Raw genomic sequence first — 25,690 nt, 5'->3', positions numbered from 1 at the left:
TTTCTGCTCCCTGGCGCCTGAACCTCCCTGTCTAAACCCTGCCCTGACTCACCAGCTGTCAGTATTTCCTGGGTTTCCTCCCTTCAGGTTTTCACCCCTTTGCGGTAACCCCACCCTAGGACATTTTTCAGTGGCCTTTGCTTCTGCGTGGAGCTTTCCTTCTCATCTTTCCTCCCAGCCATCTTATCTTGTATATTCTCCCTCCTCCACTTTCCTTTTTATGCTCCTCCCGTCCACCCTTTCTCCACTCCCATACTCTACTGATGTTGTACAAGTGATGTGCCATTAACAACGAACTGGAGACTTGGTGCCAATCATGCACTCAAAGCAGTTTTCCTGGGGTGGCTTGCTTCCAACCAAGGGCATACAGCAGTGGGTGGGTGGGGGAATAGAAAAGCCAGCAAAGCTGGATCTGTGACCTTTGATGCTGGAAAAACTCTCCAATAGGGAATTCACCATCTATCTTACTGGGGATTTGATTCCAAGACAGTGGCATCATTTGCTGCCATTAAAAGCAGCCTATTTAGCTTTTATGTTCCTAGCGGGCTTGCCTTCCTTGGGGACCATAGAGGACAGAGTGATGTGTTTGGTGTGGTTGAAGGGCATCATCTGACCTTGTAGATCTTGGAGGTATTTTGCTCACTCCTAGCACACTCCTCCTGCCTACTCCCACCCTGCCCCCCAAAAGCAGGAGGCTCTGAGAGTATGGCTTCAGCGCTGAAATGGGGGGTAGCCAGTGGAGGAGGGAAAGGTCTGCCTTCCCAACAGCCTACCTGTCCTCAGTGAAAGCCAAAATCAATGAGGGAAATGCTAGCCAAGTAAACTTCTCTTTGTGTACATGTTCTCTCTTTTCAAGTTTGCTTCAGTGTGAATGTCCCTCTTTAAGGTAAGGCCTCCAGAATGGGGAGTCTCTCCAGGTAGGTGAGCCCTCAGGCCTGGTGACACGGAGGCCCCTTTCAACCTCATGATCTGTTCCATCCAGCCATCCACACTGCATGGCGGGACCCTCAAGGGAGGCCCTTCCTGCATGCTCCTGCATGACCAGGCTGTGCTGAGAGAAAACTGGGAAGTGGGCCTGAGACCCTCACACCCTCACCAACTCAGCGACCCTGCTGAACAGGCAACCCTTTCTGCTAAAGCCAGCCCATCAGCTGAAGACCTGAAAGTGTGAATCTTGAAGACAGAGCCCCAGAGACCAGGAGAGGCTGTCCCCATCTTCCACATGGCAGGCAGGAGTGGGGCCCAGTCAGTCCCCACAGACAAATGAGGACTGGCCTATGTCCATGCCAGAGTGACAACCCTTAGCCTCCAAGAAGCTGCAGAGCCCCTCCAAGACCCAGGATGCTGACCCAGGGCTGAGGGCATGGGAAAAGTCCAGGAACCTGTTTTTGGTAGTTGGCCCGGGTAGTGGCATGGTACAGTGGACAGGGCACTGGCTGTCACCTCAGAGGGACTTGGGTGGGAATAAAATTGCTCTCATAGGCTACCCATATGAACCTAGGAATTCACCTCTAGCCTTCTTGAACCCTGACCTCCTTATCTGTATAATGGGCTTGAGAATACCCGCTCACAGAATTACTATAGGATTAGCTTACAAACCTCAGATGCTTTGCGTACTACAGAGTCTCGATAAATTTTAGTTCCTGTCTCTCTCCATTCACTACCCACAACCCAGCCTGTTATAGCCCTTCTTCCTCTTATCCCAAGATTCAAAGAATCAAGAGTTCAGGATTGCAGGAGGTGGTGTGATATTAGTATTTGAAGGCTGGGATGTGGAATCAGATACAACCAGGTTCCAATTGGGGCTGTCACATCTTGAGAAAGTCATCTCATTTCTCTGAACTTCTGCTGATCCATGAAACAGGGATGATAAAATCTGCCATACTGGATTGATGTCAGGAAGGAAAAACCTGGTGATGTGAAGTGATTAGGACAGTCCTTGATATGCAGTGGGTGCTGGGGCTGGTGCTTATGCTGATGGTGGTGGAGACAGTAGGGGTCTAAGTTGAGGGAGGCAACTCTGGACCATATTTCTGATCTAAACTGGTGGAGGGGCCAGGCATTCAGATGAAGGGTAACACCTTGTGTGCAGGGGAGCAGCCGTCCATTGCAAGCAGAAAGGCATCTAAAGACTGGCAGAGAACACAAGTTAGACTCTGCTGGAAAGCCTCCTGGGGCTTAATGCTGGCGTTGCCACTGGTCTGAGCTGGGGGAGTTCTCAGAAGGAGGAGCTGCAAGAAGTGATCCACCCTGGACACCAGTATTCAAGCCCTTTGCCCCTTGGAATATTCCAAGGTTTCCCACCTTTTATTCAGTGAATTTGCCCATGACCTTTACTGTTCCTGCCATCATCCAACCTTTACTGTGCCTTTGCTGAGCACGGCTGTGTGACTTTCAGTGTCCCAGCCCTGAGATGGTAGCAGTCACAGCTTCCCAAGTATTTCTAAGCTAAACAGCCTCAGTGGGGTGTCTTTGACTCTGCACAGTAAATTTCTCTCAGAGAGTTCTGACTGCAGGAGCATCCCTGTGTCCAGGGACTGGAGGGCCCATATGTGTATCACTCTGGTCCTCCCAGCCCCCCACCCCAGGGGAGGGCATTTCCATAAGCTCTAAAGTTTTTATTTATGACTTGATAGCTGTTAGATTGGGATTCATCTTCGTAGATTCACCAAACTAGTGCATATTGAATTTAATCTCCTTTCCACCCCATGAGCACTTAAGATAACACACACACATCCTATTTGGGAGCATGGGACCTAGTAGGCTGTTCCTGACTGGAGTGGGGAAGGGCAGGAGCATTAGGGAAGGTTCTTGAGAGTTGCTGGATCTTGGCAGAGAAAGCCAGGAAGGGTTAGGAAGAGAGAGCTACGTGGGAAAAGGCATGACAGGGCAAAGAGAAGGGCAGGATTCAGAGCAGCTCTTTTCAGCTGGTGTTTAGTGAGTGTGTGGTTTGTGTCCTGTGGGACGTCCTGGGTGCGGGGAATGTAAACATCAAAGAAAAGAACCCCCTAGGAACATGGAACACTTTCATGTCACCATGTGACGTAAGGAGCTGAGATGGCAGGAGGAGATACTGAATACGGAATGCCTGAGGACTACGAAAAGTGAAAAAAGTGAAAGTGAAGTTGCTCAGTCATGTCCGACTCTTTGTGACCCCGGGGACTGTAGCCTACCACGCTTCTCCATCCATGGGATTTTCCAGGCAAGAGTACTGGAGTGGGTTGCCATTTCCTTCTCCAGAGGATCTTGCCAACCCAGGGATCGAACCCGGGTCTCCCGCATTGTAAGCAGACGCTTTACCATTTGAGCCACCACAACAGGATAAAATCCAGGATTTAATTTTGGAAGCAGAGTCTTGAGGTTTAGAAGACAGCCTCCGCCCCGATCAGGCCTGTGTGGGTCACGGGAGCCACTTCCCACCCACCATCTTGTAGATGGTCCCGTCCAGGGGGGCCACGTAGGTGGATGAGCAGTACCCACCTGCCCATCTCTGCAGACAAGGCTTCAGGTCGTCCTGCACACTGTGGAGGCACAGTGGTCAGAGGCTGGATAACATGCATCTAAATAACAGCAGAACGTTAAGCTTTTCTCATGGATGGGCTCTGTCTTTCAGCCCTCAAACTGGCATTTGCTAAAACATTATCCTAGGGTTCTGGGGTCTAGCAAGCACACATTGGGTTTGTAAAGATTTGTTAAGTTTGCACATCAACCTCAGTCTCTTTAAAGTGAGAAAGTGAGAAGGCCTGGATCACCAGCCTGCATCTTTCCAAGCCTGCGTGTTATTTGGGCTCCTCCTTTCTGGGACCTACTCCACCCCTAAAGAAGTTTTCTTGGAGCACGGAGTTTGGGTGTCAGTGGAGTATTTCAGGTGTGTGAGCCCAGCTAGGTGTGGAGGAGGGTCCAAAATGATGGGGACAGTGAGATATGATCATTGCCTGAAGCAGGGAGATGGACAGATAAGCCTGGAGTGGGGCTTGTCAGCTGAGGTGAAGTGGAAAATAAACCAGACCTTGACTGGACACTTCAGCCACTCCTTCCTCCTCCCCATAAGCAGCTGGCACATGGCTATTGCTGGAGATTGGTGGTCCTCCTAGGGAGACATCACGGATTCAGGCTATAGGTACCCAGGTGCCTGGGATGTGGGTGTTTCACCAGATGACTCAGAATACCATCACCCCCAAAGCAGGGGATTCCAGAACTTAGCCCCTGCTGTGTATCACAGGCAGTGAGCTAAACAGAAGTCGCTGGACAGGGCTAGGTCCAGGTCCCCACTGTGAGAGTCTGTGAGACCTGCACAAGACACTGAGTCTCTCTGCTCCTTTCCTTAAAATGAGGGACTTGCGTGGTCCCTAAGATTTCTCCCAGCCCCAGCTACTCCACGTAAACATGCTCTATGAGGGCAGGGATGTTTGTGGTTTCTAAACTTTATTATAACTACATTTACAGAGCCTAAAAGTGACCTGTTTAAACTGTACATTTTGATGTGTTTTAACAAATGGCTACACCCATGTAACCACTTGTATATGAAGGTATGAACATCTCTGTGTCTGAGCAGTTCCCAGATGCCTTTGCCACCAGCAGCCCTTGATCTGCTTTCTGTCCCTGGAGAGGAGACTTCTCTTTTTCCTAGAGTCTCATGTACATGGAGTCATGTTGTATGTACTGTCTTATGTCTGGCTTCTTCCACCCAGCACCAAGTATGTGAGATTCATATGTTTAACTTTTCATTATGGAAAATTCCAAACATGCACAAAAGTAGCAAGAAAAGTAGAATCCCCGTGTGCCCATCACCCTACAGTGACAATTAGCAAGCTCTGGTTCAGGTGTTAGGGGAGGGATGTGCTTCCATTTCTTTCACAGCTGTGTTCTTAGCAAAAACTCCTGGCACAGAGTAGGGATTCAGTATGTCTGTGTGGGATGAATGAATGAATTCTGTAGCTCTACAAGTGTTTTTTCCAGAGAATGTTTCTCTCCCAGTTCCATCTCTAAATTCTCTTCTCACTTTTTATGGCCTAAGATCTGTTCCAGTGTGCACCTAGGAATTTGGGGTGATAAGATCCTGCATTAGGAAACCTGAAATTTTTGAATGGTAAGAGAAGGTGGGTGACCTCATCTTGACTTGAGAGGCATCTATTAGAGTGTTTACAGTTGCCGTTTTAAAGCCAGTAGGCAGAGCTGTAATACCATCTCTTCCCCTTGGGCCAAGAGAACTTGATCTCCATCCAAGGCATCTTCATAAATATGGAGAGAAAAGACGGATCTGTGGAGGATCAGGGTTTTTGCCAGGACCCATTGGAAAGTTTCTTCTTTGTGTACCAAAAAGCATCCCTAGAGTAGCTAGACTCAACAGCTGTCAATGATGACACTGCTTTGAAAAGTTAATGATAAATGAAAAAGGGCCCCACGGTTAGAGGCAGAGCGGGGCTGGCTCTGCCACTGTGTCTGCGCACTTGCAGCAGGAGTGGCCACGGGTCCTGCCGCTGCACGCCCTGCCGCATGGGGCCAGCTCACTGCAGAGCCTGGCCCGGGGGCTCAGGCTTAGGGCAGGCCGTGGCAGGTAGCATGCAGTCTCCTCCTAAGACTTTTTATTCCTGGGTATTGACCTTGTATTTCCTACACGTTTTCAGCTCCAGACACCCTGCTGGGTGCCCCTTTACCCGACTTCCAGATCTTCCCCTCAGTGGGTTGTAAAATCAATTTAGAGCGTTAAGGCAGAAAACATTTTTAGTGAAGACTAGGATCGGGTTGACTAGGGTAGGGTACAGTAGAAAAGAAAAGAACTAAGTAGAGAGACTGGAAGACAGACTGAATCATGTAGAGTGAAGGTAAAGTGTAGCGAGCTGCACCGTTACTTGGGGGTGGTGGAGTGAGGTGATGTTCACTAGGTTCCATAGAAAATGTATTTCTACTCTTGGTCATAATAAAGAATTTAAAAGGACTGTACTCTTCTTTACCCTTCATGTCGAAGAAATGACCCCAAAGGGTCTAGTGGGGATGGCAGCCTCATGCACTATGAGAGACTCAGAGCAGAAGGCAGTTTTTGCTTGTTGGTCGGTTGGTTGGTTGGTTTTTAATGCAGCAACAACACTGTTGGTGAGAGCCAGTGACTGTCCACTGGGCTGGTCTCAGAGCCTCAGCCTCTTACACAGGTGACCACAGTGATGCCTCTCAGTGGGAGGCAGGACGACACACTCCAGGGACACAGCCTGGAGTCAGAACAGGCTGAACCTAATCCTGGCTCCCCCACCTTGCACGCCTTGGGCAAGCTGTGTGCTGGTCTCCAGTGGGCATTGTGACGGCACTGCCTCCCCGTAGGGTAGGTGTGAGGTTAAACAAATCAGGCAGGTAAGCTTTGTAATACAGCCTAGAGAAGGCTCCGTTTCTGTGCTTTATTATGTTGTCCACATGGAGTGACTGGCACCCCACTCCAGTACTCGTGCCTGGAAAATCCCATGGACGGAGGAGCCTGGTAGGCTGCAGTCCATGGGGTCACTAAGAGTTGGACATGACTGAGCAACTTCACTTTCACTTTTCACTTTCATGCATTGGAGAAGGAAATGGCAACCCTCTCCAGTGTTCTTGCCTGGAGAACCCAGGAACGGAGGAGCCTGATGGGCTGCCGTCTATGGGGTTGCACAGAGTTGGACACGACTGAAGTGACTTAGCAGCATGGAGGAACTGGGCCATGCCAAGCTCTGTGCTGGTGCTGGAAATGCCATGCCAGACACCGAAGCCAAATGTCCAGCCTGTGGAGGAGACAGCTAACAAATAAGTCATTTTTTAGCCCTTGTAACAAGAAGGGCTGGGAAAGAGGGGCACAGGGAGGTGTCAGTTATGTGAGGGGGACCAGCCTGGGTTGGGGACAGTGCCCTAGGAAGGGACATTTCTTTCCCACATTAGCAGCTCGTAGACCCTTCTTGCTAGCAGCAGAATGGAGGCCTTCTGGGCTCAGGGATGGTTTCAAGCCCCTTTGCAGCATTTGGAGGGAAACAGACACTCCTTTCCTCTCATGTCTGGTCTTAGAGAGGGGCAGGCTCCCCAGTGTGAGAAGAGCTCTCCCTCTGGGCCATCACCTGGGCACTCAGCAGGGTCCACCGGTTGTGAGCCGGGTGTCACTAGTGACGGATGGTATAGGTGTCCCACCCTGCCCCGAGACCCTGCCTGCCTCGCCAGGGAGCCAAGATTCTTGGGGCACTTGGAGACACCTGTAGGCCACTTAAAACTCCAATCTGAATGTCGTCAAGGGCCAGTGAGTTCTGTATAGACGATGCAGACATGAGCAGCATATAACCACATGGGCCAAAATGAATCCTGGCTGAAATGTATGCTCTGTACTTTCATTACCAAGTTTTAAAGGCAAATAGTCACAGCCAACAGTGTGCCCACGTGTGGACCTGGGCAAACCTGGGAGGTTGGAAGGCTGTTTCAGGAGGCAGGTGTCAGCACCACCCCCAGAATTGGCCAGGAATGTCTCCTTCCCTAAATGAAATAGAGAAATACTGTGACTGTGGTTCCACCTGGTCTTGGAACAGCCTTGGATACATAGTCTGTGCCAGGACTTTTCCCGGCTGTTTTCATGGGGAGCCTTCGCGTGGAGCTCCAAGAGACCAAAGGTGACACCCTGTGTTGGAATCTCCATGGTCCAAGGGCCTAGAGCAAGTGGAGACGTTTTCAGTCCTGAAACTGCTTCTCAGGGTTTTTTCCTCTCTGTGGTTCCTCAGAGAGTTATTTCACAGAGAATTTCAGGCCTTGTATGAGGGGAAGCTTTTCAATCTGTGGTTCTTAACTTAGCAGTGAAGTCAGCACCCCTTCCGGAACCTGCTACAGTGAACTGCTCCAGGAAAACCCAAATATGCCCATCTGCACAACATGCATGACTGTATTTTAGGAGGTTCATGGAAGCCCTGAAGTCCCTTCTCTAGCACAGCAGTCGGCAAACTCTGGCCCACTGGCCAAATCCAACCGCTGACTCTTTCAGTACAACCCTCAGACTGTGAATGGGTGTTACATTTTTCTTCAGTGGTTAAGGAAGAATGTTGGGTGACACTTGACCATTACAAGAAGTTCAAATGTCTGTGTCCATAAATAAAGTGTTCCTGGGACGCAGCCACGCCCAGTCACTGACACCTTGTCTAGGGCCACTTCTGAGACAGCAGAGGCGGGTGGGTGTGACGGAGGCCCCATGGCCCACAAAGCCTAAAATGTTCACTAACTGGCCCCTCACAGAATATGTGCCACTCGTGCTCTGGGAGTGGGAACCCAGGTCAGGAAGTCTTGCTTGAAATACCTTACTTTTACTTAAAACGATTGAACCGTGGAATTTACAGGTAGAAGCAGCTTTGAAAGTCACCTCAACAAACTCCCCACTTGATCAAGGACCACGTTCCCTGCTTCTGTGGGAGCAAGGGGTACAGAGAGTTGTGTCTTGGGGTCCCCCTTCAAGCTTCTGTAGGTTTCTAAATTGGCCCCTGACTTCCAAATAACCTTAAAGTAGTTGTCCCAGAATTTTGTTTTAAAAGCACTATAGCAAGTGTTCCAAGTTTGGTAACAACTTCTTTATAACAGGGATAACTGCCCTTCCCTGTAAAGGCGATCACAGAGGACTGAGTCTATTGTTGTTGTTCAGTTGCTAAGTCATGTCCACACTTTGTGACCCCATGGACTGCAGCATGCCAGGCTTTCCTCTCCTTGACTATCTCCTGGAGTTTGCTCAAATTCATGTCCATTGTGTTAGTGATGCTATCTAACCCTCTCATCCTCTGCCACCTTCTTCTCCTTTTTAACTTCAGTCTTCCCTAGCATCAGGGTCTTTTCCAATAAGTCAGCTCATCACATAAGATGGCCAAAGTATTTGAACTTCAGCATTAGTCTATAGACTGAGTCTATACACCCCTATAAACCACCAGTTTATAGACAAATTGTAGTTGGCTAAACTCCTTTGATCACTGAGGTATTAGCTAGGTGTGAGGGAGGAGGTTAGTGGTACCTGATAGGAGTTTCCCATGCAACTCTTCAAATAGAATTTGTAAAAAATGTGGATTTTTTTTTCATAGTCTGGCAAACAATAATGAGGAGAGGGGGAAATGGTTGAATTCCATCGTGCAGTGGATTTGATAGAATTCAGCTGTAGTTGGTTGTTCAGAATGCCTGATGGTCTGAGAGACTTTGTCCATTTAAAAAAAAAATACATTTGTATATTTAAAATCGATACTCAGCAAGGACCTACTGTGTAACACAGGGAGCTCTGCTCAGTGTTAGGTGGCGGCCTGGATGGGAGAGGAATTTGGGGGGAGATGGGACACATGCATAAGTACCGCTGAGTTTCTCTGCAGTTCACCCAAAACTATCACAACATTGTTACTCAGCTATACTCCAATATAAAATAAAAAGTTTAAATAAATAACAAAGTAAAAAATGCATTTAAATATGCAGACTTCCTCAGGAGTGAAGCCACTTTCCCTCAGGCAAATTTTAGATGAGGCTGTGGACCAGATTATGGGGGTGGAGGCAGTTGACCGGGCACTTGGGTGGCTCCTCGCTTCTGTGTGCCAGTGACAAAAGGCCAACATGCTGCCATGACTGTCTCCAGTGGACCAGAGAATGGCCAGGGACCAAGTGGCTTCCCAGTTGTAAATGCCACGAAGCTAATCATTTGTGCTTAAAAAGCAAATGGGTCTTGACCTTCTTTTCCCCTAAAAGGTGGAAACAACTTTACTAAATAGAGGTCACAAACTGGAGGACTGTTTGACCCATTCAACCAGGCTACTCTATTTTTTAATTGACTTAGTTGGCAAAAATTAGGAGATCTAGCATTAAAATATATCTGGGGCATTTGTTGGGAATTCAGAAGACCTGGAAAGGCAGGGTCTGTGTTCTTGAAGGCAGCATCGGCAGGTGAGGCATACATTGCACGCTTTCCCCTGTCCACAGCTCCCCATGGACACACACACACCCCTGCTCATCACAGAGAAAAGGATAAATAATGTCATAGCCAGCAGTGCTGAAAGTAAAATTCATCTTCTTTCTTCCTTTTTGTTTTTCTTATCTCACTTTAATCTAGAAAGTTTAAAGATAGCCCACCAGGATGTATAAAATCACATACTGTAAATATGAATGCAGTGAAAATGAGGAAAAACAAACAAGGGTCGGAAAGCAATAAAAGATTCAGGAATGTCCTTTTGGGTGGGTCATACTTCAGGCTCTTAGCTTTTGAGAGAAGACTGGTGAGTTCTAGTGTTTGGATTATGTAGGAGATAAACGCACACTGGTTGCCCTGGTGAAACGATGATTATTCTATGACCTGAGATCAAGGATCATCCAAAAGATGATGCTGTTTGTTCTCATCATACTGTTGGATCAATACTGACAAAGAAGTATTACTAATAATTTATATTTACTCTCTGCTGGGTACCATTCTCATCACTTAAATGCATTATTTCACTTATCCTTATAACAAGTATATGAGGAGGACTACTAATATCCCCATTTTACAGATGAGGAAACTGAGGCACAAGAGAGACTACATGATTTACCCAAGACCATAAAGTTTAACATGCATGCTAAAGCACTAGGCTATTCTGCCTCTCAGAGGGCAATATATAAAGAAACTAGTGTGGCTTGCCAGTAGACTCTTGTGTGTCCAGATTTTATAAAAAGCAATCAATATAAACTAAGTGAGGAATGGCATGAAATTGAGAAGGAATGCTAGTATATTGTGTGACCTTGAGGGGAAGCTGAATCCAGACCAGTTAGGCCCCTAAATAGGCTTTTGGACAGCAAAGTAGCCTTTTGAAACTAAGAAAAAGAAGGAAGAAAGATCCACTGATCTTTATACAGAGGGGCTTGGCCAGGATGCACATCAGAATCATTCACAGAGCTTAAAAAAAGAAAAGAAAAAAACAGGTCTGGGCCCCACCCCTGGACATTCCAGTTCTCGAGATAGGGGTTGAAACCCAGGTATCCGTACAGATGCATGTTTGTTTCTGATGCACCAGCAGGGTGGAGAAAACAAGGACAAATAGCAAGGCTATTATTTTGGCTCTAATTTTTTCCCAAAGAGAAATATCTTCATTGTACAGAGATTAGGGCAGAAACCACTGTTGGGTGAACCAAAAGCCATGTGAAGTAGATTAATAAATTATATCTAATGAAGTCAGATGGGAGCTATAACTCACCCAGGCCAGGTCCTAGAGCAGTTACACTGAATCTCTGGGATGGGGGTAGCATCACTTTCATTTAAAATTCCCTGGTGGTTCTGTTATGCAGCTAAGTTTGAAAGCCATCTCAGAGGCCCAGGTGAGTTACCTCTCAGGTTGGCAAAGAATTAGCCAAAGAATTAGCCCACTGTTTGGTGGTTGGGATTTGACGGAATAGAGCAGTGGTACCAAATGATGGGAGATGGGCAAATAGGCTCCCAGTATTCAAAAAGAGAGAAAATGACATTTGGGATACTCTGAGATGGATGTGATTAAAGCAGATTTCTAGAAGGTTTTATGAGAAGATGGTTTGTGAACACTTAGGGGAAAATGATAATTGCCGGGAGCCAGTTAACTTCACTTCTAGACTAATAGATCAGAGAAATGCTGCAGGCATTGTGTATCTTTATTCCAGCAAAACAGTTGAAAATCTCTAATATCATCTTCCTGAACCAGATGGAAAAAGTGACCATGGCTGGTTGATTAACAATGCATTTAACAAGCATCTTTATAGAGAGATGGAAGGCATGGCAGTCAAATTTTAGGATGACAAAAAGCTGAAGGAGGGGGCTTCCCTGGCAGTCCAGTGGTTAAGACTTCGCCTTCCAGGTGAAGGGGGTAGGGGTTCGATCCCTGGTGGAGGAGCTAAGATCCCAGATGCCTTGCAGCCAAAAAAAAAAAAAAAAAGAAAAAAGACAAAACATGGAACAGAAACAATATTGCAAGAAATTCAGTAAAGACTTTAAAAATGGTCCAGATCAAAACAACTTAAACAAAACAAAGCTGAAGGATATGGCAAATGAGCTGGATGACAGAATTAAAATGACATTCATATAGTACTTTCTAAAGTAAACTCTAGTTTACATGAGATTTACTTTTATGCTGTCATGCAATCAGCAAGCTTGGTAGATTTATTACTCCCAGTTTCTTGGTAAAGAAACTGAGATCCAGAGAGGTAAATCACAGAATCGTTATTTATGGTAATCTTGACAGGCTAGAAATAAGCCCCACCATAAGAAGAAATCAAGGTTAAATGTCAAAAGTGACATTCAGATGCGAAAAATTTATTTCAGAAGATTGGGGTTTGTGTTAGTTTCCAGGGGCTACCAGCCACACACTGGTGGCTTACAGCAACAGAAATGTGATCGTTCTGGGTGAGAAGTCTTTGATCTAGGCGCCTGCAGATCGGGTTTCTCCCTAAAACCTGCAAGGGAAGGAAGACTTCCTTGCCTCTGTCAGCTTCTGGTGGTGCCAGATGTCCCTTGGCTTGTGGCCGCATCCCTCCACTCTTCACATGCATTCTCCCTGTGTCTCTTCATCAGGTCCTCCCGCTGTGCATGTCTGAGCTCTGTGTCCAAGTTTCCCCTTCTTATAAGGACACCAGTCATGCTGAATTAGGCCCCACCCTGATGACCTCATCTCAACTGGATTACATTTTCAAAGACTTTATTTCCAAATAAGGCTGAGGTGCTGGTGCTCTGAATGTCAACATAGCTTTTGAGGGAGACACAGTTCAACTCATTCAAGGTTAAACTGGATTGGTAAAGCTATAAGAGCATCACTGTCATCACAGTTACTCCATAAACGGTAAAACACTGACACTCTCTTAGCCGATGGTTTAACTTGAGGGTTTCCACCAAGTAGAAACTGACCGCCCTTAGCATTGTTCAGAACACAAGAGTCAAGGATCAAGCCAGCAGTTCTGGCCACCACATTCTAAGAAGGAAATGGATTAAAGAATGGTAAACACCTCCCTGGCAAGATAGGTGCTGTGAAAGATTCCACTGGCAGCCCTCTGTGTGTCTCACTCTGTTTTCTATTAAGAAAATCGGGAAAGAGATCAAAGAATATGTTGAGAGAAATTTCTAGGCAAATGATAGTTAACTTGAATTTGTGTCCCAACCCTATATTTGTCAGGCTATGCAGTTTTACATTCCTATTTCATCTAACTTCACAGGTAAACGTGTGTATAAAGATATACACATATACTCTGAAAATATATGAGTTTAATTAATACCAACTCAATGGACATGGGTTTGGGTAGACTCCGGGAGTTGGTGATGGACAGGGAGGCCTGGTGTGCTGCGGTTCATGGGGTCGCAAAGAGTTGGACACGACTGAGCGACTGAACTGAACTGAATGAATACATATTTGTATCTAAAGATCTAGTTAATTGATATTGAGCAAGTATGCTAATTATTTACATGTTTCCTTTTTCTTTGAGGATATTTAAAAGAAGAAAATAGAGCTTAGATAAGCATATTGACATTTCAAACAAAATAGAGCTTAGATAAGCATACTGGGACATTTTAAAGCTAGGAAGCATTTTTAGTTTGACTTTTATGGTGAGTAAAAGGATTTTGAGCAAATGAATATGAAGGGATTGCTGTGTGTCCTACTTTGCAACAGGTACCTTGAGGGATATGAGAGGAAAATGTGACACACATAAAAATATTAGAAGGAGGGGGGGAAAAATGCATGTTCCAGGAAGTGTTGTGGGGACTGGGAAAGGAGGGTGAGCTGGAGGGAGGCTGGAGTCTGGGAGACTCAAGAGGGAGCTAGAACCTGAAAGCTGGGTTCTTGGACAACACATTGAGACAGCGTGACTCCCCAGGAATAGTTTGTCTCCCAGGTTCTTGTCATACTCGTGGGGCCAGGACCCTGGCTTGTGGTCACTCTGTTGCCTGTGTGCCCTTGCAGTCATGCCAGGCAGAGATGAAGAGGTGGTCTGGGACCAGCACAGTGACTATTGCCCCATGCCCCGGCCTGTAAGACCAGGGACTTTTCTGGGCACTTTAGAACAAGTCATCTGTTATCTCCTCATAATCAGATGAAGACAGAAGCAGAAATCACTGGCTTCTCTGAAAGCTTGTGTTTATGATTTCAGTTCAGTGAGGGCTCTGAAAGAACTGCGCCAGCCAGACAGGAAGCAAGCATGCAGGCAGCCTGCCCATGTCCGCACTGGAGTCCAAACACGGCCACAGCTGGCTGAGCCTCCAGCCCTCTACGGCCTCGGGGTGATTTAACAGACAGGTCCACCAGCTTTGCCTCTCAGATGCAATTTCTCAGAAGACTCTAGAGTGACCTATAACTCTGTCTCCATAAGCACTGCCTCACTCCCCCACTGCAGATGCCAGAAGTATGCCCTCCCCCAGGTCAGCCCTAGACCTCTCAGATCTAAGACCTGACTTCTGCAGGAAGCCAAAGGGAAGAGGAGTGTTGTTTTCCCTTGACACCTATAGCGGAGGTTAGGGACATACCCACAAAATCCCCAAACTTCTCTTAGCCTATCTGTCTCAGTGGGATTTGCCCAAACCCTGGCTCATTCCATTTCTGTCTCATAACAGCAACTGAAGAACTTTAGTGGCCCAGGCTGACTGCTGATGGCAGAGGAAACCTATTAACCAGGCCTACACCGGCCGCTTTCTCAGGGTCCGGTGGAGCTGCCATGGGCTAGGGCACCCTGCTCCGGGCTCTTTGTCAGTCAGTCCTCAGCCTTCTCGAAACAAAGACACCCACTGGCACAAGAGTGCCTCAGGCCCTGAACCCAGATCACTTCAGTGGCTTTAGATAAAGTGGTAGCAAGAGACATGCATTCAATCTCTTTTCTCGGTTATTTATTGAGCACTCACTATGTGCCAGGCAGTGCACCAGCCTGAGGATGGAACATTGAGTTCAACCTGATCCCTGCCCCCAGGAGCTCACAGATTAGTCACAAAAGGAGGTGGACACCCAGGGTGGCACGTGCTGTGATAAAAGTTAGGAGAGATGACAAGACCCCAAGAAGAGACCTGGAGAGACAGAGAAGTTTTCCTGAAGGCAGGATATCTAAGCCAAGATGGAAAAGGTGAGGCAGAAGTCAGCTAGGTGACGAGGACACAGGGCAGAAGTCAGAGAGGGGAGAGGGTGCTCCAGGCAGAGGACTGGCTGATCAAAGGCTCGGTTGCAGGAAGACGCCAGTGAGTCCAAAGAACTTCATGGTTCCACAGGGCCTAGGATAAAAAGCTGGGTAAGTGGGCAGGGACCAGATCCCAAAGGGCCTTAGAAGTGATTAAGACACTGGCGCTTTTTCTGAGAGCAGTAGGGCATCGCTGGAAGAATCTCAGTGGCTGGAGGAAGACCAGGATGTGCAGGCAGGCCCTGGCTCAGCACTAGTTCAGGATTTGAAAGCACAGAGAGAAGTGTGAGCTCAGGCCCTGCACTCCAAAGCTCATGGCACCCATGGGCTGCACTGGAGACCCAGCCAAGCTGAGCGTGAGGCATGCAAGGCACGTGGTGCTAAGGCTGAGAGGCAGGGTAGGAGCTCACATTTATTGGGTGCCCACTCTGTGTCAGGATTTGCACTGAGGCACCGCACATCTGGCATCCAACTCAGTCATCAAGGCTATCGTAGGGCTCCTGGGACCACCCCCATTTTACAGATGAAAAGACCAAGGCTCAAAGAGGTTTCCCTCACAATGTCATTAAACCAGGAAGGGGACGGTACCAAGGTGTGAGGTCAGCCAGTGCTCTTTCTCCTCCTCCGTGTGGGTCAGAGGATGCGGGAGGGGCTTCATGGAGGAGATAAGGTGTGAAGAGCTAGAAGGCTGTTCTGAGTCCCAGTGTCACGTCTCAGGCTGTGTGGTGGGTGCTAAGAGTCGGGTGTGTAGACATGAAGGGAGGCAGATGGGATGACTGCAGGTCCAGGTAGACAGGGACTTTGTCCATCAGAACCTTGGAGATGAGTCCTGTACCTGCTCTGTAAGGGAGACAGCAGCTTTCCAGAGAATGAAACCAGTGAGTAAAGGATATAGTCCCCAATCCTCTAAATGTGAGGATGGGAGGCTGCCTACATGCTATTAACCTGGGATGGGTTTCCTCAGAGATACTTGCTCTGGAAAACTTCCCAAGCCTCTAAGGTTAATAAATAGTCAGGAACTGTTAGTTATATGAATGGAAATGAATAACCGACAAGGATATAAGATGTCTCCAAGGGAAATAAGGCCTGGACCAGGTAGCATAAGGTGTGCATGAGCCAAGTAGGTTCTTCCATAGAGTTCTTGAAGAATGGCACACTCGCTGCCATGCCACCAATGATTCTGGGACCCCTGGAAAGCCCAGAGCTGAGCTTGATTGCTCCCCAAGCCAGCCCACCATGCACCGGAAAAAGATGTCTCTAGCTGTGTTGACTGAGCCCAGTTCCCTGGTAGGCAGTCAGCAAGTTGGGACATTCAGACATCCTGTGGAACCTGGCTCCATCACTATGCTTGGTTGACCTCAGGAAATGAAACCAGCTTCCATGACTAGTGGACTCAAATAGAAAGGTGAAGCACAAGAAGTTAAACAGGGGAGTCAATGCCAAAGCCTTTACAGACTTCCCGAGGTTCCCTATATACCGGCCCCCCTCCCCCGTTAGTGACCAGTGCAGAGGAGGCCGGAAGGAGGGGCTCCTGCCCCTGAAAGGTCCTGGATCTAGCCCACCATCAGTGGTGTTCAAACTGAGTTTCCCTTCTGCCCTATTCTCTGCCAGTCTTCCTCACCGACTCCCTCTCCTCCTGCCCCCACTGAGGATGCCTCTTGGTCACCATCCAGGATGATACTTGGTCCTTCCCATGCTTCTGGCGCCTTCTTCCGCATCCTGCTTCTCCCCCTGCACCATAGGCCACAAGCTGTTACCCCTCTTCAATCAAAGTGAACCCCTCGCTCCTGTGATAGAGACCTTCAGCAGAGGAGTCTTCACACCCTCTCCCCAGGCGGCTGCCCTCCCGCGTCCCACATGCATCACTGTGGAGATGGGCTTTGTGGTTCCCCCTGAAGTCTCTCTCCACGCAGGGCCCCCCTTTTCCTTTTGCTCTGTACACAGTGGAGATGGAGAACAAGTCGTCCTCTTGCCTGGAGCCAGCCCTGCTGTAGGGACGGCTGAGCCACTCAGTTTTCTCATCTCAGGGGCGGCACACACCGCCTTGTCCTGCAAGGACCATTTCCGTCCCTGCGGCTTTCCCCTGTCCCCTTTCTGTCCCCTCCAAGGTCTCTGAGCCCTAGTGAGCTCTGGTGGCTCAAGGCCGGAGAGAAGATGCCAAGCAGGACTGATGGGGGCTGCAGCACGGGAAAGATTAGCTCATCTCTTCTCCGTGGTGTCTGTCTGATTCGGACCTCAATCTAGGACAGTTTGAAAACAGCTTCCCTGCCAAGTTCACCTCACCGTGTACCACTCTCTCCCTGATCCACAGCCCTCTCCCACCATGCTGACTTACTAACAAGTCTTTCTGGCTTTACTTCAGCCTAGTAGCTTAACCTAAAGGTCTCCTGGTTGAATTTGAGCCTGGCCATGTCTTCGCATGTCTCCAGTGTCCAGCTTTCCAAATATTCTGCACCATGAGAGGCATCATGCTGAGAGCTGGACTTGAGTCTGGCCCCACTCTGAACTCAGTTGCGTGACTCTGGGCAAGTGATCAAACCTCTGTAAGCCACAGTTTCCACATCTGTAAAATCAGGATAATAACACCTGCCTGTTCCAAGATCAATGAGCAAGTAAACATGAAGATGCTCTGTAAAGTGGCATTTCCCAAACCACATTCCGCAGAACTTTGCTCCCAGGACGGATATTGAGAAACTATTTAGGAAAAAAAAAAAAAAAAGGACTTCCTTGGCAGTCCACAGTTAAGACTTCACCTTCCAATACAGGGGGTGTGGGTTCGACCCCTGGTCTGGGAGCCAGGATCCCACATGCCTCATGGCCAAAAAACCAAAACATAAAGCAGAAACAATATGATAACAAATTCAATACTTTAAAAATGGTCCACATCAAAAAAGAATCTAAGAGAATCTTTAAATAAAATGGTCCACAGCAAAAAAAATAAAATAAAATATATATGTGTGTGTGTGTGTGTGTGTGTGTGTATTTAAAAAAAAAAAAGTTTTATGTCAAGTCTGAGGAAGACTGGCCTTATTCAAATCAGCCAGGTTTTCTTGACTTCTGGGTGTCCCACAGCCTTTCATTTGCTGACGTGCATGATGACTCTCCCAGAGCAGGGTACAAAATATAGCTTTGTCTCAAGACTACTTTTTACACAGACTATCATTAACCTTTTAGGTAACTGATTTCCACAGAACATAGCATATGTGAATATTTATTCTACAAATAATAATAGTCACCTTTTCATAAGAGTTATTCTATCATCCAGGGCACTACTCCTGGATAATGCCAATTAATCAATATCTGAAAAAATATTGCCAGAACTCTTTCAGTCATCTCAGTATTGTGTTGTGGAAGGCAGAGGAGAGGGGACTTGGTACTGAAGTTCTCTCAGTTGGACTCCACCCTTATTTCCCACCATCCCCACGCTGCACTCTGTCACAAACAGCTTGACCAACCCATTGTCCTGTATACACATCTTTCGTGTTCCCACACCCCTGCCTTTGTCCCATCTCTCTCTCTGCCAAGGTGCCTTCCTCCCATCTCTACCAACATAATGGTAATTCATTCTTCAGGTCTCAGCCAGGTCCCACTATTCTGTGAAAGTTTTTCTCACCATTGTAGTGTGTGCTAGAAAGGAATACTGACCCCAGCCCAGCAGGGAGCCCCCAGAGGCAGAGAGAATTATTCTTACTTCCTGATTTTCTCCAAAACCCAGAGTTTGTTTGATCACTGCCCTCCACCCCTCCACAGACCATAAGCCCAATTTTGGCAACTTGAACTTCCAACTAGTTATGGGTCCTTCTGACCCAGAGAGTCAGTGGTGGGCTTTCTGATGTGTTCATTCATTCAGTAGATGCTTAGTTTAGTAGACTGCTGGGAACCCAAGGTTGAGTTAGACAAGGATTCTGCCTTTTAGGAGCTCATGGACAGGACAGAAGCATTAACAATTCACTGCAAGTCAGTGTCTTGAGTGTAATAATAGAAATAATGTGGGAGCACAAAAGAGGATTCAGGATGATAGCAGGTGAGGATCAAGGCAGGCTTCCCAGAAGATGGTCCCACCCCCAACTCCATGCATCCCCCTATGTATAGAGAAGATGTCATCTAGAGGAGACATGGTAAGGTGATGGGGGTGGTGATGGTTACCTTTATGGAAGAAAGACCACTGGAGACCTCGTCGGAGGGCAATTCAAGTTCATTCCCTGGATCACAGGAAGGGAGGACTCAGTGGAGCCAGAGGGTTAGGGCAGATGCTGAAAGGGAAAATGTCCGAACATGCACACACACACAGTCTATGGGAATCCCACTTCCTTGCTTTTCCATCATACCTTCTTCCTTCTCACTTGCCCTCATTCTTCCTTTCCAAGTCTTCCGTCACCTCGCGGTCCTGGGGCCATTCATCGTTACCTCATTGAAACAGCTCAATGTCTGCTCTCAGTAGCTAGAGGTCTGCTTTGGTAAGAGGCTGGTCAGCGCAATGCCTACTCCCTGTGGGGGGCCTTGGGGAGGAAGGTCAGCCTAGAATCAGTGCTTTCTCTTATCTTCCCACAGAAAACCAAAAGAGATGTCAATAATTTTGACCAAGACTTTACCCGGGAAGAGCCAGTACTCACACTTGTGGATGAAGCGATTGTGAAGCAGATCAACCAGGAGGAATTCAAAGGCTTCTCCTACTTTGGTGAAGACCTGATGCCCTGAGCAGCCGCTCCCGGTGAAGTTTGGTGATGCTGCAAGCAGGGGCACTGGGAAGATTCCTATTTTCCCATCAGATGGTCTTGAACTACTTCTCCCCGGAGCCCCAGTCCCTTGTCCACCCTCTATTTATTGCATTCCCTCACCCCGGGGCCAGTTCCTCCCCTCTTCCACCTGATGACCAGAGGCACTCTTGGTTCTCGTCTCACCAGTACTGCAGAATTGTGCAGGGTCAGCAGTTCACTGGACCCTCTGCTGAGTTTGGTCTGTTGGCAAGCCTGGCTTTGCTCCGCGGGGGCTTCTGGTAAGGAAGGAACTTCAGGTCTTTTACTGCAAAGGAAAGAAGGAAGAAAAAAAGCAAGCAAGACTCTGGCTCTGTTTTTGAACATAGAGTCCTGACAATTCTTGCTTCTCCTCACTCCAGTCCCCCACCCACCACCTGCCACCCTCTGCCATTCTGTCCAGAAGAGAAGAAGAGACTGGTGCTTCTTCAGCCCAAGGGTGAGCGCCCTCAAGGTGTGCCCAGGAAGGAGAGAGGCTGGAAGACACCCTGATCGGCTCCCTGTGTTGGTTTGCTCTGGAATGGCTCATTGTCATTTGCTTTGGTTTTAGATTTGGGGCATGCCAAAGTTGTATAAGCATGTATCTTGTGGAAGAAATTGCTCTCCTTAGAAAAAGAAATTTGATTTGAACTCTATTAACATTTCAAAAATAGATTATCAAATTTGCTTTCTAATTGGCCAAAAGAAATAAATTCCAGTGTTAATACAGGTAGATATTAAAGGGCTAATATACAATGAGAAAATCATCATCCATGGTGTATGCTCTTAATGCTTGTGTGGCACCTGGGGGCTCTGAATTGAGAGAAAAGAAAACTAGTACAGCTCTTTGTTGTTCAAGTTCTGCCTGAACTCCATGGCTACCCCGCAGAGTGGTCAAGACCCTGGGTTCTAGCAAAACTCAGATTCTCCAGTTTCATCCTGAATCCCCAGCATCAACTCTATTTATTTTCTGCAGCAGTGTGTGATTTTTGCGCACTTCTACCAAATGATAGTACTACTGTGTTGTGGTTTTTAAACATTAAACCTGTAAAGTTAAATATAAAATATCTGCTTTTGGAACAAGCAGCATGAGGCTAAACATGGGTTATGTAGAGGGTATCAGGAGATGGAAGAGCGACTTATTGGAACACTGACAGGGTGGCAAGATGTTCTCAGAGTGTTGTTTCTGTGTGACATGCAAGGGCAACTCATGTGGACGCTATTTAATGGATGTGATGTTACCTCCTGTAGATATGCTACCAGTGTTACATTCTTTGATTTCCAAGGATTCTCTGTGGCTTTGTGTGTTATGTTTCCCGGAGGTCGTTGGATTATCTATTTCACTGAACTGACTTAGCAGGGAATGGAATCCATTCCAACGATTGCACGTGGATTTCCCAGCTGCCCCTAAATATATATACTTGTGAGTGGCAAAGTGGCACTAATGAAGCTTTTTGCCTTTTGTACATTTGAGATTTTTGTATATAGTGTTTGCTGCAAGGCCTGTGGAATTAATTCATTGAATTTAGAGGTATCAACTGCTGCATGTTCAGGCATATTATAAACTTTAGTCTATGAAAGAATAATTATAATAATGTCCAGGTGCAATACTCTGTAAGCGTATTGGTTCAAGTTACCGAGAGATAAGGTGTGTTTCCTTTTTTCTTTCTTTTTCTGGGAGGTGGGGGGCGGGAGAAGGGGTATTCTTCGTATTGTTTATTTCATTTTGGTTTATTTTAAAAGATGTAAACATGTATTAAGCTATATTAAATCTCACATATAGTTCTCCTTTGCTCTATTATGCCCTGATAGAGATGGGGAAGAGAAAGGAATGTTCTGGATGGTTGTTTCAAAGTTTGGACAGTGACTAGCTCAAGCCCATACAGAGCTGGTGCCCATATTTGCATCTGGCTAGTTGTGGCCTTGGTTATTAGTGATGACATTCACTTCTCTTTTGTTCTGATTTTTGAAAAAACTCAGGTGTAATTATTATCTGTTCTTGTTATAATTTCAAATATTATGCTATATCAATTTGTGTGTTCAGCATACCAGTGAAGAGATGAAGAACAGTAGATTAATTTAATTTATCTTCGGTAACTTGACATAGTAGGGGGAGACTATCTTCCGGAGTTGAGGACAAGCACAGAAACATCTTCATGGTGGCGTCATCTCATTTTTTAGGAAAACATGACAATACTGCCCATCTTACTCCTGAATCACTACTGCTTTCTGTTTTCTTCTCTGCTTCCTTCACCCTGATGATTGAATGACCAAGCAAGCTCTTAAACTGTCATGCCAAATGACCTTGTCCAAAGTATTCCCATGTCCCCAGGGGTTGGGCCCTTCCTACAGGACAACTGGCATTTTTGTTGGAAGACAAATAATAATTCATTCTACCCAGCAGCTCCAAGCAGTCACTCAAGCAGGTTGCCTGGCTCAGAGATGCCCCCTTCCAGCCCCCAGAGCTGGGCTGACTGGGATGCCTCCTGCTTGAAAGCTGGTCAAGTTCTCACACAGGCAGATTCAAATCCTATGTAGTCTGTAGAATAGAGCTTGTATGTTCCTTGAATAATCATTGTTTCATTTCGGTTTTCACATGAGTTTGGAAGCAGACACACTATTACATTTCTGCTAATTCTTTCTAATCTTTCCAACTAGCTTGCTCACTCTTTTTTTTTTTTTTTTTTGAGACAAAAAAGGAGGGAGTGTAAAAAAATGCCAAAAAAATATATGAAGGATAGCTATTCTCCTGTGTTCTCTCATTATGGACTTTGTGAAGTGGAAATAATTTTTTTTTCCTCCAAAGGTGAAAAAAATGCATTTCTTACATTAAAAAAAAAAAAGAAGGCTAAAAATTACCTCTTTTTAAATTATGTGCAAAATAATTCTGGCTAAATATAAAATGTATTCAACTTTAGGGATTTTTTTTTTTTTGTATTGTGATGCTTTATTTGTACATTTTTTTCCTTTTGGGATGTAATTTTAATCTCTTGCCATTCATTAGTGTTATTTCATTGTAAACATTATTGTGCCAAATGTACTGTATTCAAAAGGATGTGAATGTGTATTGTTTCAGAACCTAATAAATACAATGATGTTAAATCTTATTTCTGGATCCAATTGAGCATTTTATCTTCTGGGCTCCATTTTATCTCCTTGGTGAGTGGCAAGGTGGTGCTAATGAAGCTTATTGCTTTTTAGACATTAAAGATTCCAAATTCCCAAACCTAGACAAGGTTTCAACTTTTCTCTTATCCTTTGAAGATGAACAAAGATGCAAATGACCATATATGCATCCTTCCCTTGCCCACCCCTGCCTGGCCTCTGCATTTCAGAGACTGCCAACCAGAAGCATGGAGGGGGCCTGAGAAGACCAGATGGGCTCTGGGCTGCCTGGGCGTGAAGCTGCCTTGGAGTGCTGGGAGATGGCCACGCAGCACTGAAGCACTACATTTTCAACTTTCTAGAGAAGAAAAGACTGGGTCTTCTTGCAACCCATTCAACCTCTTCAAGACTCAGTGTCTGACCAGCTGCTCAGAACTTTAGGCCGTAGGAATCCAAGAAGCCTCTACAAGGCTGGACACCTCCCATGACTTAGGTATGTTATCGTGAAGACACTCGCCTCTCAGTCCCTTCCCCCTCCCCCACCAGCAACCTCATCTGCCTACCTGAAGATGTAAGCATGGACCTCCAGACCCACTCCAAGAAGAAGGTTGTTCAGTTCAGTCGTTCAGTCGTGTCCGACTCTTTGCAGCCCCATGGACTGCAGCATGCCAGGCCTCCCTGTCCACCGCCAACTCCCAGAGTTTACTCAAACTCATGTCCATTGAGTGGTGATGCCATCCAACCATCTCATCCTATGTTGTCCCCTTCTCCTGCCTTTAATCTTTTCCAGAATCGGGGTCTTTTCTGATGAGTCAGTTCTTCACATCAGGTGGCCAAAGTATTGGAGTTTCAGCTTCAGCATCAGTCCTTCCAATGAATATTCAGGACTGATCTCCTTCAGGATGGACTGGTTGGATCTCCTTGCAGTCCAAGGGGCTCTCAAAAGTCTTCTCCAACACCAGAGTTCAAAGGCATCAATTCTTTGGTTCTCAGCTTTCTTTATAGTCCAACTCTCACATCCATACATGACTACTGGAAAAACCACAGATTTGACTAGACGGACCTTCATTGGCAAAGCAATGTCTCTGCTTTTTAATATGCTGTCTAGGTTGGTCATAACTTTTATTCCAAGGAGCAAGCGAAGCAAGGAGAAGGTTGTATTAATCACCGTTTTCCTCTCTGATTCAGACAGCTGTTTCTAGGTAAATGACCATCCTAGGAGAAACAAGCTTCCCACCAGCAAGTCTGAGTTTAAATAAAAAGAAAATCAAATTAAAAGATGCTGTTCTTAGAAGGTCAGAAGACATCTCCAAGCATATTACTGAATGAAATATGACCAGTCTACACCTCCCTTGCCTGGTGGTCCAGAAGAGACAGCTCCAGAGTCCTGAAGATGAGGAAATTCATTCTCCCCAAATCCATGTGCTCAATAAGTCACCTTGAAGCTATAAAAAAGGTCAATTGGTGATCAGAGTACCTGGTTTAGAACCTCTTCCCTCAACTCCAACTATGTTCTAGAAGAGGAAGTGAAGCAATGCCATGCCTATTCCAAGAAAACCATGGCCACTGGTCCCTGGCAAGGGTTAGGTGGATCCAGAGCTGCTTCAAGAAAGCCTATCTGTGTGGCTTTGCCCCTGAACTGAGAAACAACAGGTCTAACAGATTTCACGCAGAGGGAATCTATGGGAAGACTAGTCCTTCTCTATTTCCATGGACCTGAGTACAGTCCAGTGCTTGGATTACCAGGAGCCTGAAGATCTCCATGCAACAAAATTACTAAACCACAAAGTGTGCACTGTCATAGTGCTTACAGCAGCAGAGAGATGGAGTGGGAAAACAGCATAGAAGCCATATCATGAAGTCGGGTTTTCAATTTAAAGTTCTTTAGCCTAGATAATGATACAACTTGGGTGGTATGTTTGAAACTAGACCTGAAGGGTGAGGAGCTGTCCTAATCAGGAATACACCCTCTAGGGACCAGCTGATTGGATAAATAGATAGTGTTTATTTAGAAGGTACTACAAGTGCTTCTTTACTATGGACAGAGGAGCCTGGCAAGCTACAGTCCATGGGGTCACATGAGTCGAACAGGACTTAGCAACTAAACCACCACCACCACAAGTGCTTCAGCTCTTTTTCATCTCCCACCAACTCCTGGGAGTTTTGTTATTAACATAAAGAATGCTAGAAAAGGATTCTCAAGGAAACCAGTAGCTTGTTAATTAGCATAAAGGGTGTCAGAAAGATGACATCAGTGGTGTTTGAGATAAGTACATTGGCAAATATATTTTAAGACAAATATCCGTTTTTTAAAAAATGAGGATATAAGAAACTAGAGGGTCTTCAATTCCCTTAGATCAGGGAAATGCAAATTCAAATCAAACTGCAGTACCACTTCACATCCACCAGAATGACTAACCTAAAAAGGCAGACTTATCAAGTTTTACTAAAGGATGTGGAGCAATTGGAGGTTTTAGTGTCTCAGATTTGACTATAAAGTGGTACAACTACCTTGAAAAACTTTGGCTGTATCTATTGAAGCAAATACCCTTGACTTAATAGAAAATTTACCAGCTGGATAAATAAATTGTGGAATTTTATATTAACACAATAGAACACTAGATAGACATGAGAATGAATGATTTACAACTACAGACAACGTCATAGACAAACTTCACAGCATAGTGTTGGGTTTGAGAAGTCAGGCATGGTGCAGACTATGACTCCGTTTACGTAAAGTACAAAATAGTTTGTGCTGC

At 46.3% G+C, this 25,690-nt stretch overlaps 1 protein-coding gene across 2 annotated transcripts in view; it reads left to right on the top strand.

Annotated features, from left to right (window-relative positions):
* The window catches only part of PRKCE (protein kinase C epsilon), a 532,535-nt gene extending 509,968 nt beyond the window's left edge, over positions 1-22,567 (top strand). For both annotated transcript variants that reach the window (XM_061155486.1, XM_061155485.1), the window contains one exon: positions 19,645-22,567. In XM_061155486.1, coding sequence (XP_061011469.1) covers positions 19,645-19,791 — 147 coding nt within the window. In that variant the 3' untranslated portion in view covers positions 19,792-22,567. The remainder of the gene's footprint in view (positions 1-19,644) is intronic.
* The last annotated feature ends 3,123 nt before the right edge of the window (positions 22,568-25,690 follow it).

This window comes from Dama dama, chromosome 11 (genome assembly GCF_033118175.1).
Source record: "Dama dama isolate Ldn47 chromosome 11, ASM3311817v1, whole genome shotgun sequence".
NCBI lineage: Eukaryota > Metazoa > Chordata > Mammalia > Artiodactyla > Cervidae > Dama > Dama dama.
This window is presented reverse-complemented; position numbering and strand designations above follow the sequence as displayed.